Source organism: Girardinichthys multiradiatus, chromosome 7 (genome assembly GCF_021462225.1).
Source record: "Girardinichthys multiradiatus isolate DD_20200921_A chromosome 7, DD_fGirMul_XY1, whole genome shotgun sequence".
Lineage (NCBI taxonomy): Eukaryota > Metazoa > Chordata > Actinopteri > Cyprinodontiformes > Goodeidae > Girardinichthys > Girardinichthys multiradiatus.
In genome coordinates, this window is record NC_061800.1 from 17968100 (window position 1) to 17985598 (window position 17499).

The following is a 17499-nucleotide window of genomic DNA, read 5'->3' on the forward strand; positions in this document are numbered from 1 at the left end:
ATGCATGGGTTCTCACCGGGTACTCCAGCTTCCTCCCACAGTCCTGCTGGAGATAGGTATCAGCTTCCCCGCGACCCAGTATGGAAGAAGCGGTAAAGAAAATGACTGACTGACAAATTTGTTCTTAGAGTTTAAAGCTAATATCAAATCTTAGAGGACTAAAACCAGTGCCTTGGTTTGACTCAATGTTGTCATGCAGTGTGACACTCATAATGGCCCATGCCTTCTCTCAAAAAATAGCTGCACACTGTGGTCTTATGTGACTAATAATACCCACCGGCCATCTTGGAAAACATACATCCAGCGTAACCATGACGTCACTTCCAGGTGTATTGTAGTCTATTAGAAACAGTCATTAAAGGAAGACAGTAAGATCACTTTTCCTTTAGGAAATATGACAATAACAGTAACAAAGACTAACATAAAATGATATTAGCAAAGACAAGGCGCAGTTTAAATGACATATATCCTTCCCTTCATGCCATGCTTCTTGACCACCATCCTGTCTTTGTCTCTGATCGTCCTAATTTGAGATTGTGAGCAGTAAATTATAAATGTTTTTCATCTCATCTTTTTGTCTCTGATTCCAACAGTTTACAGCAACTCAGAAACTTATTAGGAAAACAAAATGCTGTATTTCCTTCAAAGCAGTAGACATTTAAGTTTTATTGCAGATACCCAATACAATACAAATGTGATGGCAGTTGAAATATTTAAAAGCAAAAACTGGTAAAAACATTTTTCAGCTGTAGTTTTTTTTTTTTTTATCAGATTTGTTAGCATCTCTCAAGCTAATTGTTAGCTTACACCTTACAAAAACTAATTAGACTTTTTACAAAATGCACACAATTTACCTGATAAAGTTGGGCCACCTTAATCGAATTGATCCGCATTCTTCTGAGTCAGCGTCATCATCATCATCATCATTACGTGGGACCTCAAAACCCTCAGGCAACTCATTTAACTCACACGGTTTCTCATCAACATTTTAACTTTATTTGAATTTGAAGTACAATGAAAGAGATGATTTGAGAAGCTATATAAGTTATCAGTGACAACAGACTTAGACACTCCATTAAGAACAAAAGGAACAAACACATCGTGAACATGGGATACGCTTCCCTTCTTCTTCTTCCTCCTCCTCGTCTTTTTGATTGTAACACATAAGGTCTAAATTGTTAAGCAGATAAAGGACTGACATCAGCTCATGACTAGAGAATATACACAGGTGTTTCAGCACCACAATTCAAAAGTCTTTAGGGAAAGGAAAGTATTTTTCTTCTTCTCATCAGGGTATCATGAAACACTCTGAAAACTAAATGTGTTAAACACAATGTAATAAAGTGGTATTCGCTTTTTAAAAAGTAGCGTCCTTAACTGATTGTTTCAAGCTGGCACGTGATGATAATCAGACCAGATACTTACAAACAAAAAGAAAGCAACAAGGTGTGCTGATTTTAAGAGTGTCTCAAGAGGACAATAGACAGTAAATTCCAAGAAATATGACCTCTGTTACAAAGATTACAGTACTATCAACAGCAAAAGTCTTCGTTTTGAGAGTAAAACATCCTTAATCATGATTTTAGAATTGTCTGGGCTTGGGCGAGTCCACCCTGGTTATTTGTTCAGGACAATATAGGATTTATTAAATATCATAATTCCAGGACAAACATTTACATGCCTGCATGCTTTCTCGCCAGAAAATGGCAGCTATAGGAAAGGATGATGGCTCAGAGATAGAACAAAAATGGGAAAGGTTTATATAAATGGCGGTATTGTTTGCCTATTAGCTCTACTGCATACACAATACCTCTTAACGTTATATACACATACCTTACCTCGGGTTCAGCAGAGTGAGTCTTCCTATCTTTATCATTAGCTCTTGTATGTACAACGATGGTAAAAACGGAACTTGATTGTATTCTCATCTAATTTAGAAAACATGAAAATCAAACAGATCTTCTTTCTTTTGATGACCGCGTGGATAGATTCACATTTTTTCCCCCTCTCCTCCACAATGTTCATCTTTTTTTTTTTTCTTTTAGCTTCTCAGGATTTATTTTGAAATACAAAAACAAAACTTCAGTCGAATTTTTATTTCAAAGCTTTCTCGCTGGCTGAGATACAGTATAAAAAATCTTCAGTGCTGTGAACTTAGGAGTTATTACCAACAATGCACCTTGGGTACATTTTTACTGTGCTCGGTTCTATGAGTTTATCCTTCACGTCGATGAACCTGATGCATTAAAACACTGCCTCATCAGATTACTTTAGGTTTTCCTTCCGTGATGGAAAAGACTTCTTCGTTGTACATTCAGACTCCTCCAGCGTTTGGGGGTGAACACAGCATTTCCACTTATGAGCAGCTTGAACTCTCTTCAGCTAAATCGGCCTGGGTTAGGGGCTTCCCCGGAACCTTCATGGGTTTTTCTTTCAGTCCTTTTATTTTAATTATTATTTTTTTTTAATATAAAATCTTTCTGTCCTCCAGCTCCTCGCGGGCTTATCAGTACATCACTGCAGTTTTCAGGAACAGTCTTCCATCTGGAATAGAGAACACACACACAGACACACAAACACACACGCACACACACACACACACACACACACACACACACACACACACACACACACACACACACACACACACAGAAGAGGCAAAAGATTAGCCAACAGCTAACAATCTGCTGACGCAAATGCACTGTTCAGGATGCGATTGTTGATGCAACGCAACTTTGAAATATTGCCCTCTAGTCTTTGGATTTGAACGGCATTACTGTGAATTCATAAGCTGATTTAGGAAAAAGATAAAGTTAGCAGCCATGGCAAATGTGATTAAATATCATGTAGAGCAATTAACTTTATTGCTCTTAAATAAGTAAAAAAAAAAGAAAAGTTGAATATTTCAAGTAGGTTGACTTTAGCGTGGATTTGGAACACAATGACCCAGCTCCCTTTGAGTTTTAGATAACATTTATTTTTGTTTTTCTCACAATAAACCCTCAAACTTCTATATTATACCATTGCTATTATTATGTGACATACCAACACAAAGTTGGTCTGGTTTTCACAAACTTTCACACATTAATATCTGAAAAGTGTGGCATGCACTTCTATTCAACCCTTCTGTCTCAATACGTTGTAGAACCATCTTTCTGCCCCCATTACAGTTCTTTATCCATCTTTTGGGGTTTGACTATCATATTAAGAGACTGACATTTTCCAACGAACTTCATTCCAGGACAGCTCAAGCTCAGTCAGACTGGATGGAAAACATATCTGAACATCAATGATCAAGTCTTGCCCCAAATTCTAAATTGTATTGAAGTCTGGACTTTGACTAGGCCATCAAACACGTTAATATAATTTTATCTAAGCACTGTAGCTTTGGCTTCGTTTTTAGGGTCATGTTCTGCTGGAAGGTGCACCTCTACCCCAGACTCTAGTCTTGTAGCCTCTAACAGATTTTCTTTCAGGATTGTCCTGCATTGAGCTCCTTCCATCTTGCCATCACCAGCTACTCTGTCCCTGCTAAAGTAAAAGCATCCCTACAGCATGATGCTGCCACTATTATATTTAATTATACAGATGGTGTGTTCAGGGTCATGTGCAGGGTCAGTTGTCTGCTAAACATTTTGAATGTAGGCCAAAACGTTAAATTTGGTTCTCATTTGGGCAGGAGACCTCATTCCACATGTTAGCTGTGTCCTCTAAATGACTTGTGACACACTGCAACTGGGAATTTTTATTGATTTATTTTAACAATGGCTTTTTGTCTTGCCACTCTTCCATAAGGGCCAAATGTATGAAGTGTACAATTTTTGTTATGTCGATAGATTTTCCCAATTGAATTGTGAATCTCTGTAGCTCCTCCAAAGTTATCATGGACCTGGATGCTTCTCTGATCAAAGGTGTCTTTTCCAGGCCTGTCAGTTTAGTTTTAGTTTGGACGGCCATGTATTTGTGAAATTGCCATTCCTTATATGTCAGTGGACAATAGATTTAACTTGTTTTATGAGATCTCCATAGCTTGGGTAATCTCTTAACTCTGATTTTTATTTTCTTTGGTTGCAATGGATTTTATTTAGGGGTATCCCTGTGAAGGGGACTGAATACAACTGTCAGCACATTTTTTAAAGTTTTTACAGATATTTATTTGTGAAAACTGTATTCCTTTTTCCTCCTCTCCATACCTTGTTTTTCTATCACATAAAATCCCAATAAAATACATTGGAGTTTGTGGTTGTGAAAGCCGTTGCAACCTGCTGATATCAACAAATCTAAACTATCTGAACATGTGTAGGCCTTCAGATCAGCTTCAAGCATAATCCTGCACTTAAGTTGTAAAGTGATATTTCCTGCATGGATACTGTAAAAGGCTCTGTCATGTGATCTCCAGACACCTCCTGCAACCTAACAAGCTCACTGCCAAGTGGACGGACGTTCCTCTTGGCTCGGTGTTCGCCTGAGCCACCAGTGACGCCTTTTCCAATACGGTAAAAAGAGATCTGTTAGTCGCAGCTTCCGAGCCTGTCTGACGTTTATTACCTTTAAATTCTTTTCCCCCTTCTCTCTGCCGGAAAACGCTTACAGTTAATGCCTTTAAGAAGCGTCTCTGTGGCAAGCAGGCCTGAATAATTCAGCTTTAAAGAGAGAGGCATACAAAGACATTTAGCAGCTCTCCTTGTTGGACATGACACAAGCAGAGCGGGACATCGTAGACTGTGTTTGACTAGCTGGTTTTAATGTCTTTACGCACAGTAGATCTGGGCTGCAGCTTCTTTTTCTGTTGTTTAGGCCCGCTTAACCTTTCAGGATGGGTTTTATGTACTGCACAGACAGAGGAGACAACAAAAGCTTGTTGTGTGTGTCTGAATGTGTACACAACGCACGAGGAGGGGTGTATACAAACACACGGGCTAATTACCCAGCACTGCCGTAGGTCTCAAAGGCATTGCACTACGAGCTGCTTCTATTCAAGCAACAACCACTGAGTTCTGCACAAAAGTCATTACAGCGTGAATGCAGCTGCACGGAGGGCGAAACGCAAAAGGTAAGGGAGGGGAGGAGGGAGCAGGGAGAAGTGGGCCAGGACGCACAACTTGACACAAAAGGATGAAACATCACCTCGCAGGCTTGTCTCGTCTGCCTCTGCACGGCTTCACAGCTGCAGCAGCAATTTATAGGAGGGGTGTTAATGAAAACAAAGACGATTTGATCATTTGATGGATGATGACATTTAATGCATTGTCGAGAGGATGTTAAATATCGCAGCATTTGACTTCTAATAGATCAAATCCGCAAACGGGGGCCTGACGAGCAGGTCTCACCGATTCAACGTGAGCGGAAATGCTGAAACATCTGCTTTTGACTGGTGACATCTCGACTTGAAGGCGCTCATTAAAATATGGTGAAACTTTTCGAATTTTCACATTCAAATCAAGATGAAAAGTTCATTAAAGACAATAAATATTTCATTAGGTGCTAAATAAAACAAGGGGAATTTTTGGCTTCTCTCAGCATAAAATGCCTTTGAAAGATTAATTAATACATGTAAATTATGCAAATTATGCCCATGCAAATATTTTATGAAGACAATTAAGGGATCCATTAATTACAGTCTTTTTTGCTTCAGTGACATTCATTCATTTAAATTTAATTTCACTTTAACTGTTTTGATGTTTAATCTTGCAACAAAGAACTTTATCTGGCTGCGCGCAGGGTCGTGTAAACCCTGCCGAACACGTCGAGTGGCGAAGGCGGCAGGGTAGGGTGGGGTGATACCGGGGAAAGATACTCGCACGTGCACCCGTTGCCAGGCGTCACCAGGGCGCAGCACGGGCCCCCAGCAGCTCGCCTGCCTGCGAAAAGGGCCACTCTCCCCCTCCTTGGACCCGATTCAAAACACTGCGAAAAGCAATTAATAAACACAGACTGTGTTAATATCGCAGAATTAGAGAAGTGTGACAAAAGACAAATAGAAATAATTAGTTCTCTAAAATTATGCCCTCATTATTTTTTTTTTTTCTTCCCTTCTCTGCCTCCGCTCGCTTCCCTGAGTTTGGAGTCGAGAATGCACCCACACATTTCTCTGTCTGCTTCCACGCTGGTGATAGGCTTAACCCCCCCCCCCCCCCCCCCCCCAACCCACCCCCCACCCACCCCCACTCCTCCTCCTCCTCTTTCTGCTTGTGTAATTTATCAACATCATTTTTTGCCATTTGAGGTTAATTATACAGCGAGTCTTGCAGAGCAGAGCAGAGGAGACATGGGTGGCAGACAAATGCTTCTCTAATTGAACAAAACACAAAAAAGCGCAGCCGCGTTATTCGGTTTCATTCCACTCTTCGAGGCGGTGATCAGAATGATTGAGAGACCCTGGAAAATTATATGCTCCGCAGTCGCAGCCGCTACTGTTTTAAAGGGTTTGGGTGTAAAAATAAGTTGTTGCGACCTTGGTTTGAACAGCGGCTGCTGTCGTAGTACAGAAGATGTGGGGCTTTAACATTGCTGATTTCAAATTATTCTACAAAGTATAAGAAAACATACTAATAAAACTGCTACAATTGCCTAGTAAACCATCAGAGTGCATGGAAGAGGCCCACGGACCTTCAAGATCTGAAGACGGTTTGAAGAATGTCTCAAGATCCCACCTGAGCAATGCATCGAGACAAGTTTATCCAGACAAATGCCTTTAGGCTGTCAGTACCAGTATAGGGCTTTTCTGCTTAGAATTCTATCAATCTTAGTAACTGTGTTTAAAACGTCTTGCCTGTGACATTCTTTATTGCACATAATTTATAGACTATAGTTGTCTTGTTTTGTTTTTCACTATGTGAGGATTACAGGGGATCGTTACTGACATTCGTTGTGAATTTCATGTCGATAAACTCATGAAAAATAAATTTGATGACAGAAATATTGATCATCATTATCCTTCCTGTATGTTTAAATGTGTTGTCTATAAAAAGCCTTCATTAACTCTAGCTAGTAATTCTTCTTCTGCGGCCATTCCTGCTGTGTGGCGGCATTATTTTCTCAACAGCAACCCCTTGTGTTTAAGAGCGTAACTGCAGTGATAGTAGTTTTGCGTTAATTCGGAGCTGGAAAAGATGCAACTCCGGAGTAGATTGTGCTCTAGTTGTATGTTGAAAAACCAGTGGGATTTGCTAATTGTTTTTGGGCTAACTACAATTGGCAATTTGAGCTTATAACAAGGTATTTGTCTCCACTGTATGTTTCCGAACACTAAAGAAACAGGTTTACAAACATAGGCTGTACGACGATATGCATGCCACAAGTTTAATGAGAAACCAACTGTCAGAAGCGCTAATAAAGTTTATTCCTATGGCTTTTACTATGTTTTACATGTGGGGCAGCCATATTAGACTCTTTGCCATTGGTGCTCTTTTCAATTCTCTTGTTGTATTTCAAACAGGGATCTTGGAAAATCCAACTTATAGAAGGCATCGTAATTCACAGGTAGAAACAGTATCACCATCCTGTTTGTACAACTAGCTTGCCCTATTTATCAGAGCGTAAAGACATTCTGGCTTTACCCTGTTTTTGTCAGATAAAAAGACAAGTGTCTTTATTGGCAGAATGTCTGTAATTTACGTAAGTCAAATCAACACAAGGATGTGTCTTTATTGCTCTTGTAAAATTAGCTCCTGTGAGAGACTGAAGCAAAGAAGGAACGCAAGTAAATACTGAAAAGATTGTAATGTAAGGACAGATCTTCATAAGAACACTAATGCGATGAAGGCAAAAGGTCACACAAGAAGAAGAAGCCAAAGGAACTAGATAATGGGGGCATATAATGTTACAGCACCTCCTTTGTCTTCAAAGAAAGAAAATACCAATTAGAAGGCCTAAAAATATCCTAAATAACATGCAGTAATCTTTATTTTTTCATATGAGTTCAACTCGACTAATCACACATTAAAGAGTTAACTAACGTATTCTCTGCGTGCAAAGTCAGAAACTCCCCCTCCTTATTTTTCGGAGCAAATTGCATGCAGCATCTTTCCCAGGGTAAATTGGGACCTCTCTCCTCACTGATAAGGCCAGTTCTGAGCGGCGCATTAAAGCGAGACGTTTGAGCAATAATGAGGATATTCCACCTTTCGCGGGGTGTCTCGGATCTGGGTAAACACAGATAGAAGGCGGTCCAACAGAGGTTATCGCTGCAGCGGCCTTCCCTTAAACACAAACTGCACCCCAAAGGCTAACAAACAAACAAATCATTAAAAATGTACAAGGCTTGTTCATAAAAGGGATTGATTTGCTCCGATTATGAGTATCAAAGGAGGGGTTCCTCTGCTTTTTTGTGGTTTTATGGCTCATTACAGCGTCTCGAGCTGTAAATATGTAACTTTTTTAGCACAGTTGTTTGCTTTTAACTGCTGTAACGCATTTATCTTGACAAAGACCTGCCTCTTTTAAGCATCACAAGCGCTAAAAGTCAAGTAAAAGAATAATATTCTGAGGGAAAACCGATGATCTTGACCTAGTGCTGTGGCCCAGATGGTGGTGTATGTCTGAACAGCAGGCGCAGGAACACTAATGTTCATAAACTGAAGCTGTGTGTGTTTGTGTGTGTGTGTAGCAGTAGAAGGAGGAGTGATAAAGGCAGAGAGGAAAAAAGAGAGCAAAAGTGAGGGAGAGAGATTTATTGTCTCATCCGAGCCCCTGTACCTTGTATTGTCCTTTCAGCATCTGTTCTTCCACTGCCGCGGTCACTCTCCATCTCAGGGGTCAGAGAGTCTGCGAGAGGAGAGGGATCGCCGCCGTTAAACATGCCTGACATCCACCTATCAGAGCCCTACTTTCACAGCATCATTCATCGCAAACTAGAGAGCGAGCCTTCCAGCTATGTCTCTGCTCAGTGTAACTATGTGCCTCTCCACTTGATTATCTCCAGCGATCAAAAACTATACTTAAGTCATAGGATAGTACTGCACTGTATGGAGCTACTGACAGACCAATAAATCAGTGACAGAACTTTGCTTTACCAGCCGATAATATTTGAGAACACCTAATTTCTAAGCGTAGCTAAGATATGACGGAAGATTTGGAGTGTACACCCCTCTACATTATTGGCACCCGTGGTAAAGATGTTAAAAATCCTTAAAATGAATGTATGTTTTTTGCAGTCTTTGATTTGCAACCTTTGATTTGAATACATTTATTCATATGGGGAAAAAATCCTAAGTACTTGTTTTACGAAGATCCGCTACAAATAAATGCAAAAAAATTATTTTTTTTATCCCAACTTTAATTTATTCAAGGTGATTTGAGTGCTCAGGAAATTTGCGATGGTAATCCATGACTCTCTGCTTTCCTGGGAAACAGAGCCCCATTAGACACTTCAAAATGGGAAAGACAGCACAACATGTCATTTAAGTAATACAGTTGATTTTCTGGTCAAAACCCCTAAAAACCTGCCTATCCGCCTAAGCTTGCCCATATCTACAGTCAAAACAAAAGTTTAAAATGACAACCTACAGTTATGATTGAACATTGCACTGACTGTATCAGTTGTGATTAATTTAGAATTTCCTAATATTTGTCTTTCTATGGTGTTCCCATCATTCCCAGAGAGCTTCATCATAAACTAAACTAAAACCTGCATGAGGTTTGGACATCAACAGCAGTGAAAGTCCTTTCAGTCCGCCAAGGATCCTCCTAGCATGCAGAGTCTGACCTTGTTGTACTTGCAGCCAAGCACTCGCGATTGCTACAGCCACACTGCAATAACAATTGCTATGCAATATAACATGCATATTGCCCCCAAAACACAGTGAGAAGGACGATAACAGAGGAAAATAATTTCTCATAAGCTCCAAAAACAGTTCAAACATTTAAAGGCTCTTTGCACATTTTTACTAGGGGTGCCAGTAAATTTAAGGGGTGTTGGACGCCTGTGCTGTATGAACCCAATGAACTAACTGAAAAGTTTTCATATGATCAGTTATCTCTATGAGTCATTTCTCCATTACGTCCATATTTAGTTGATTCAGCTTTTAAATATTGTCACATGTCCGCTCTGACTATCGGTTAATTGAAAGAACCCATTAAAATATGTCTCTTTGGAGTGTTGTAGATGGACTAAAAGATTAGATTATTGGTGCTAATTGGTTAATAAATTAAGAACTTGATCAGAAAACTAAATCATGATCAAAACAGTTGTGTTCCACTATAGCAGGAGGAATTCAGTTTATAGGAAGTAAGGACAGAGCAAAGCAACAACATTCTCCTGTTTCTTACAGTAAATGTACATAATACAGTGCCTTGCAAAAATATTCCTACTTCTTGAACATTTTGCCATATTAAAACTACAAACTTTAATGCACTTTATTGGGATTTGTGTCAGTCCAAGGTAAAGAAGTGTATAATTGTGAAGTAGAAAAAAAATAATGCACAGTTTACATATTTATTTACAAAATATAAAGCTGAGAAGTGTGGCATGCGTTTGCATTTAGCCCCCTGTACTCTGGCACCCCTGAATAAAAAAAAAATCAGGAAGTCACCTGATGTTAAATAAAATTCTTCTGTCAAGGCCTCGGAGGTTTGTTAGAGAACATTAGTGAACAAACAGCATCATGACAACCAAATAAAACAGAAGACAGGTCAGGGAGAAAGTGGTGGAAAAGTTTAATGCAGGATTAGGTTGTAAAACAACATCCCAAGCTTTGGACGTTTTTCAGAGTGCTGCTCACTCTGAAAAAACTGTGGACATCTCTGTCCAACTAAACTGAGAGGCCAGGCAAGGACAACATTAACAAGTGAAGCAGCCAAGAAGGTCATGGTAGCTCTGGAGGAGCTAACCCTAACCCTTATGTGTGGAATGACCTCCAGAAAATACTTGAATTCATTACATTCCCCAAGAAATTCTGAATTACTTTTAAAAACGGCTTTACCAGAACATTCTTGCTGTTTTAGTTTGGGTATGAATTCATGCTTTTGTCTTGAGAGTTTGATTTGCTTTGTCTTATAGAGATTAGTTTGTTTTGGATGCTCTTGGTTGACTAAATTAAAGCAACTAGTTTTGCACTCCACAAATCTGGCCTTCATGGAACAGCGGCCAAAAGTTACCCCTTAGAATACCCCGTTGGAGTTTGCCACGTAGGGAGCACATACGACATGTCCAGGAAGTTTCTTTGGTCCAATGACATCAAAACTGAACTCTTTGGCCAACATAAACACTATAAGTGAATGCAAAGTAAGAATACACACAACATCCTGAACACACCCTACCCACATGGTGGTGGCAGCATCATGCTGCAGAGTTGCTTTTCTTCAAAAAGGGATAAATGAATGAAGCTAAAAACAGAGCGATCCTGGAAGAAAGTCTGTAAGAGGCTGCAAATAACTTAGAGACTGGGGCAGAGGTTCATAATTATCTGCTGCTTTGTGTTGGTCTGTCACTTAAAATCCCAATAAAACACAAAACGTTTTGTTTGTGACACGAAACATATAAAATGTATGTGAATAAATTCAAGGTGTATGAATACTTTGCAAGGTGCTGCATACATGTCAATATATTTGGGATACACAGAAGACAGGTTAATATGATTTCTTGGGCTTTCTGACCGTTGAGGGAGCGCATGCTGTCTGAGGGCGACGGCTGCTTCAGAGTCTGCTCCGCCTGCTCCCTCCTTTTTGACTCGTACTCCAGAGCTTCTTGCAGTTTCCTCTTGGCCTTCTTCTCCTTCTTCAGACGCTTCTGGATGATTGCTGAGGAAAAAAAGACCACAATGATAATAAATACGCAAATTAAGCAGAGCATATATTTTTTTTTTTTTTTCACAGCAATCAGATTATCTGATTATTCTGGCAAAGATAATAGCCAGTTTTTTTTTTTGGTCTTTTAAATCTAGCACACAATTATAGAAAAGTGAAAATCAATTAAACTTAAATATTTCATAATATATAAAGATTTAAATGGGAGAATCGGAGCAAATACTGACTTGCTGCAGGGAATTGAAGCTAATTGAAAAATTTATTGGGATATTTTTCATGAATTTCTCTCATTAAACATAAACGATCCGGTTAGCGTACGGCTCTGATGCATTTTACATGAGGGTTAGTGCGAGTCTGGATGGGATGTGTATTTTCAATTATGTTAACAGACTAAGAACAGAAAACCCTATCAGTTTCACATGTAACCAAAGAGGCTCAGAGTGGCTAATGTGTGTCTCTGCAACACAGAAGGCTGTGTAAGTACATTCAGGAGCTACTGTATCTAAATGAGCGCAGAAGTCTGAATGGAAGCACATGGGGTTACGCATGCCTGCCCCTCCCACAAACACACACACACACAGATAACAGGGAGGATGTTGTGTAAAGTACTACCTCTATTCTTCTGCTCCATGGCGAGCTGCTTCTCCAGAGTCTCCCGGAGCTCCCGCTCTCTGAACAGCTCCATCTTCAGCTCCGTCTTCTCCAGCTGCACCTGCTTCTCCTGAGCCCGGGCGTTGTCAATGGCTACTTTTAGGAGGCCCTGTATTCACCAAAACAAAACACACAAAAACAAACCACAGATATATATGGATATATACGTCAGAACAGTTTTAGTGAAGCAGGACCAAGACCTGGCTGATGCTTTCTGCTTTCTTTCACAGGGATTTTAAAGTAGCACAGTTTTTAAAGCAACACGTCATTGAGAAGTGGAAGGAAATTGGTACATGGTTTTCACAACCTGAAAGCTGATGTTCACAGGCGTTCTCCATCCAATCTGAGTTTGATCTATTTTACAAAGAAAATTGGGCAATAATTTCAGCTGCCGGTGGTAGAGATATAACCCCGAAGACATGTAGCTGTAAGCACAGCAGAAGATCGTTCTGACAAATATTAAATGATGGAACTGAATAGAAATGCACACTACAGAAAAAGATTTGGAAAACTGTATTAATTTCCTTTCACTTCACAGTTATGCTCAGAAACCCTGATAGAACAGATTGAGGTTTGCGGTTGTGACAGGACAAGATGCGAAACAGTTCTTGAACACTTTTGCAAGGTTCTGTACTTGATCCAATCCAAGTTAAGAGAAGTGAAACACCTTTCAAGTTCTTCTAATTGTCAAACTACTTCTGTTTTAATCTCTTTTGAAACCTCCTGTTAAAAACAACTTACAGATAAAGGATTGTGTTAACCGGGCCGGATTAAACAGACTACTTCAGCTAAATAACCTTTATTACAACAGGGTTAGTGTGGATTTTTTAAAGTGGGGTTCTGTTGAGTAGTTATAGGTAGTCAGATTATCACTTTGACTGTATACAGCAGTAAGAATGATCTTAGTTTGGAGAATCTGAGATAAATTCTCACAGAAGAGTCAAGCTAATACTATTCTCATTTTCTTGCAACTTCCACTAAGTTATGTTTAAGACTTTTCAAAGACATGATTCAAATTTAAAGACTACATTAAATGATTGATTATACTTGCTCAAAAAAAAAAAAAAACATGAGTTATTTATATATAGCTTTGTGTTTTTTGGCTCTTGCATGTGAGTCCAGTGCTTTTACCTTCATGACAGTCTGACGACAGTTTTTAGCCAGCTATTAGAATCTCTATCTTCAGCCCAAACTTAGAAGTAACTACAGAAAACAGATGTCTACGGACGTCAAGTGTTGTCGGTCAAACCTAAAAGCTTCGTTGGTAGTTCAAGTAAATGCTATTTTTAGCCTTTTACACAGTGTCATTTTCCATCTGAAAATGATCAAGAACTGTACGCTTACTAGATTGTTTCACATAAAACTTGCAAGTCTTTAGTAAAAATACCTGACCACATCTATGTAAATTATAAACTGTTATTTAGAAAATCAATTTTTTAATCTTTTTAAACTGTTTGCTTGCACCATATTGGTCCCAGTCTGCAGACCTGTTAGCTTGACTCCTATATTAGAGAACCCATCTTCTTCTCCAAGCTGAGAGCCCTCTGATTGCTCTCTGCTGCAACTAACAGAACATGCCGCTACAAAGAAGGTTCTCAGAAAGCCCAATTTTTTCCGTACTGTTCCTTTAAGCAAAAACCACACAGTAACATGACCAGTTTCATCACAATTATTCCCCATCCACATGTAATTACATCAAATGCACTGGACTATAGCTTACTAATTGTTGATTCTTCTAACCCCAATTTTACTAAGTTGCTTTATCTTAATTTTCTGCTTGGTTTCATTTTGTTGATTTGTATATAAATATTCACTGCGAGGATCATTATCAAAGATGACTAAGAGGAGTGTTGGGAGCTCACGACGGGCTCAGTTGTGGCTCTCTAATTACCACGCGGAGCCAAAGGAGAAGCAGGACTCTGATGCCAATGGAACAAGTGCAACGAGAAGGGCAGCAGGGTACACACATCATTACACCCAGAGAGAAGGCAAATACATTCATCTTTCTGATTGAGGGGCTTTGAGCTAAAGCCTAAACAGCACTCTGAGTGTGAGTGGATGTCTGCTTCCTGTATGCTGAATGAAACTGTGGGAGAATGTTAATGACATTTCAAGTCAGAATTTGCTCTTGCACAGTCTCAAGCATGATGCCAACTTATGGCAAAGCCTTAAAATGTGGACAAACTTATTACTGCTATTTCTGGAAAAAAATTTTGTAAACCTTTATACACTAGAGGGCAAGTTGAACTTCCTCTTTGAATCGTATCAGAACCCACAGATTTTTGTGTATTTAGGCCCTGTCTACATGACATCGATTAATTTACAGTCTCCGTTCGAACAGCAACAGACGTGAAAATTGTGTAATCACCCGCCACGCCACTAGTAGGCGGTATTTTGTTTGAAACTCGACAACATGCGCAAACAAACCTGCTAACACAACGGTGGAGAAAATGAGCACTTTGTTGGAGAACCAGTCGTTGTTGTTGATATCTTTGTATTCTTTGGGTTTTAAACTGTTCGACAGCCATTATGTTGTGTTTGTGCGCTATATTTTCTACTGATTTAAATCATACTGTGCATGAACCAGGGCTTCCTCATAAAGATTCAAATGTTTCCCATCCACACGACAACAGAGACTGGGATGTTTTCAAACAGTTACTCTCTGGAACCTGTTGTTTGTGGCATTTTCAGAGAAAACGTCGTGTAAACGAACAGTAGAATCGCAACTAAACTTTTCCTTTTCCACCAGAAAACATTGTCGTGTTTGCTATTATATGCTGGATTTCAAAAGCACCCATGTTCTTCACTTTGCCACGTGTTGAAGAGAATTTATACAACTTTTACACAAAACATCTTTATATTATCCGAGTGTGTTTGTTTACATGTACAATACTGTGAAAGTTGTAAATCAAGCAATATATTTTCATACTTTGTGTCCAAGGAGAGGATTTTATTGTACTTCTCCAATCTTTAGGGTTCCTACACATGTTTCATGTTAAAGTTCCAACCATTTTAAGACTGAACAATCTAGAGTTTTTGGTCCTTTTAAGACAATTCCTAAAATCTAAATATATAGCTTCAATATAAACTGTTGGCCGATCGTTCAACAGTGATTGGGATTTAAATTTGGAACCCGCAAAAACGTAAGGATGAATGGATGAATAGGTAGAATAGAATTGGTAGAACATACAACAGGGAATAAAATATGGAAATATTATAATTTTTTCTACACTCTTCTTTTTCCATACTTCTACGGACCTGGAAAATACTTCTTGGAACTTTCCAGACCTTTCTACACGTGTTTCAAAGATTTTCTTTATACTTTGTCCTTTGGATTTATTCTCTGTTCAGTTCTTATACCTGACCATGACAGAGTTTTGTGTTTTCAAAAGTGTGAAAAACATGCTTGCAAAATAGATATCAGCCGTGAACATTAGAAGATAGCAGATGAGCAGTATTTGGAAGTCTTGTCTTTAGGTGAAATGTGAAAGGGCAGTAAATCATCCTGGCTTTTCTAAAACTGATGTAAGCTGGTTTTTATATAATTTGTCAGCTCAAACACAGTATGTTCACTGTGCTGTGTCCTTTATCTCTAAAGGAGCACTACAGAACTCCATACTAGGACCTCTGACCTTCACTGTGTATAATAAACTGTATGATAATTTATTAAATGCTAAAATCCATTTTTATCCAGATAAGCTAATTATCTACTGTTGATCATCAGCAATTTAAAACCTTGACTTTCTTCAGTCTGCCTTTGATGTTGTCCAAATCAGTTTAGCATAATTTAAATTGGTGTTAAAAACAGACAAACTATTAAAGTATTTAGGCATCATCATCCTAGTTTTTGTCATTTAAAAAAAAGCATAGAAAGCCTGGTTTCTAAGTAAAAACTCAAATTAGTTTTCTCTTGGTTCTCACTCCAGGTGAGGAAATACCTCTGCAACCTTTTTGTTGAGTCTTTGCTGGATTGCAATGATCTACTGTGTACGAACGCACCTGGCCAGTACTCAAAGCGGCTGGATACTGTCAGCCGTTGTGTTTGGCTTTTTGTTGTTCCTACTGGTTTTTATGTACAACTCCCTGCTTGTTACATTCTTATCGATGTGTTTATATACAAAATACCACACCCAGTGCTGTCTCCACTCAGCAGGGATTCTGCAAATGTCTGTTCCCAGAGTCAGTACCAGAATAAGGAAAGTATGCAAGCTCTGGTTTTTGAAAAAAATGCACAAAAGGTCCTTATCTTTACCTTGGGAAAGTCTATTTTAATGGATCAAGAGCAAGGTTCAGTCAGCAAGTAACTATATTTGATGCTGCTTATCTGTTTTGTTGCACATCGTTTGACAATTTACTCGCTTATGCTAAATATTAATTGCAGTTATTTTGTATTTCTTTAGCTGTTGTATTTTATTTGTTTATCATTTCAGACCATTTTGAAAGCAGACTAATAATAAAATAAAATAAAATAAACTGTGACAAGATGGTAAAGTTGCCACAAGGCCCAAATCCGACCGGAGACAGTACCTGTATGTTGGTGAGAAGAGTTTCTATTGACGACAGTCCATCTGGGAAGAGAAATGGCGATGGAAAACCTGGAGGCAGAGTCTGTCCAGCCAGTGACAACCTCTCATAGCTGTCTCTTGCTGTTGGAGTACACATGGAATTGTCCTCTGTAAAGGAAAGTGAGATCAAACATTGAGAAAAACGGATCATTTGGGCATTTGAAAAACTGGTACAGTATGTGGGTCACTTTTGGCCATTCTGACCCACATCGTGGCTGAAAAGTATGAATGAATCGGAATGTACTGATCTCCAGAGGCCAATTCAAATGTTCCTCACCTCTCAAAATAAATTAAAAAACACAATGGACCGATAGTTGCCCTGGAGATTCCTTTGTACAGTTTTTTCTCCAGCCCTTATCCCAATATCAAGCAAAACATAAATCCAGCAAGCTCTATTTAAGAGTTGTCATGCGGATTCCAAAAATGGGGCCGGCAGTTTGACCCCAGAGGCTCGGGCTTGCTTTGTGCGCGCACGCTCGGGTGCCTGTCAAACCTAAGATGACATCATCCTCCATTCATCACTGGCAGAGGGGTAGGG

General features: G+C 39.2%; 1 protein-coding gene across 7 annotated transcripts in view; it reads right to left on the reverse strand.

Annotated features, from left to right (window-relative positions):
- Window positions 1–977: 977 nt before the first annotated feature.
- Window positions 978–17499, reverse strand: part of dachd (dachshund d) — a 147317-nt gene continuing 130795 nt past the window's right edge. For 6 of the 7 annotated variants that reach the window (XM_047370736.1, XM_047370737.1, XM_047370735.1 and 3 more), the window contains 5 exons: window positions 16924–17069; window positions 12358–12505; window positions 11596–11739; window positions 8698–8766; window positions 978–2544 (listed from right to left, as the gene is read on the reverse strand). In XM_047370736.1, the coding sequence (XP_047226692.1) occupies window positions 2507–2544; window positions 8698–8766; window positions 11596–11739; window positions 12358–12505; window positions 16924–17069 (545 nt within the window). In that variant the 3' untranslated portion in view covers window positions 978–2506. The remainder of the gene's footprint in view (window positions 2545–8697; window positions 8767–11595; window positions 11740–12357; window positions 12506–16923; window positions 17070–17499) is intronic. The other variant, XM_047370738.1, reaches the window with a different exon arrangement.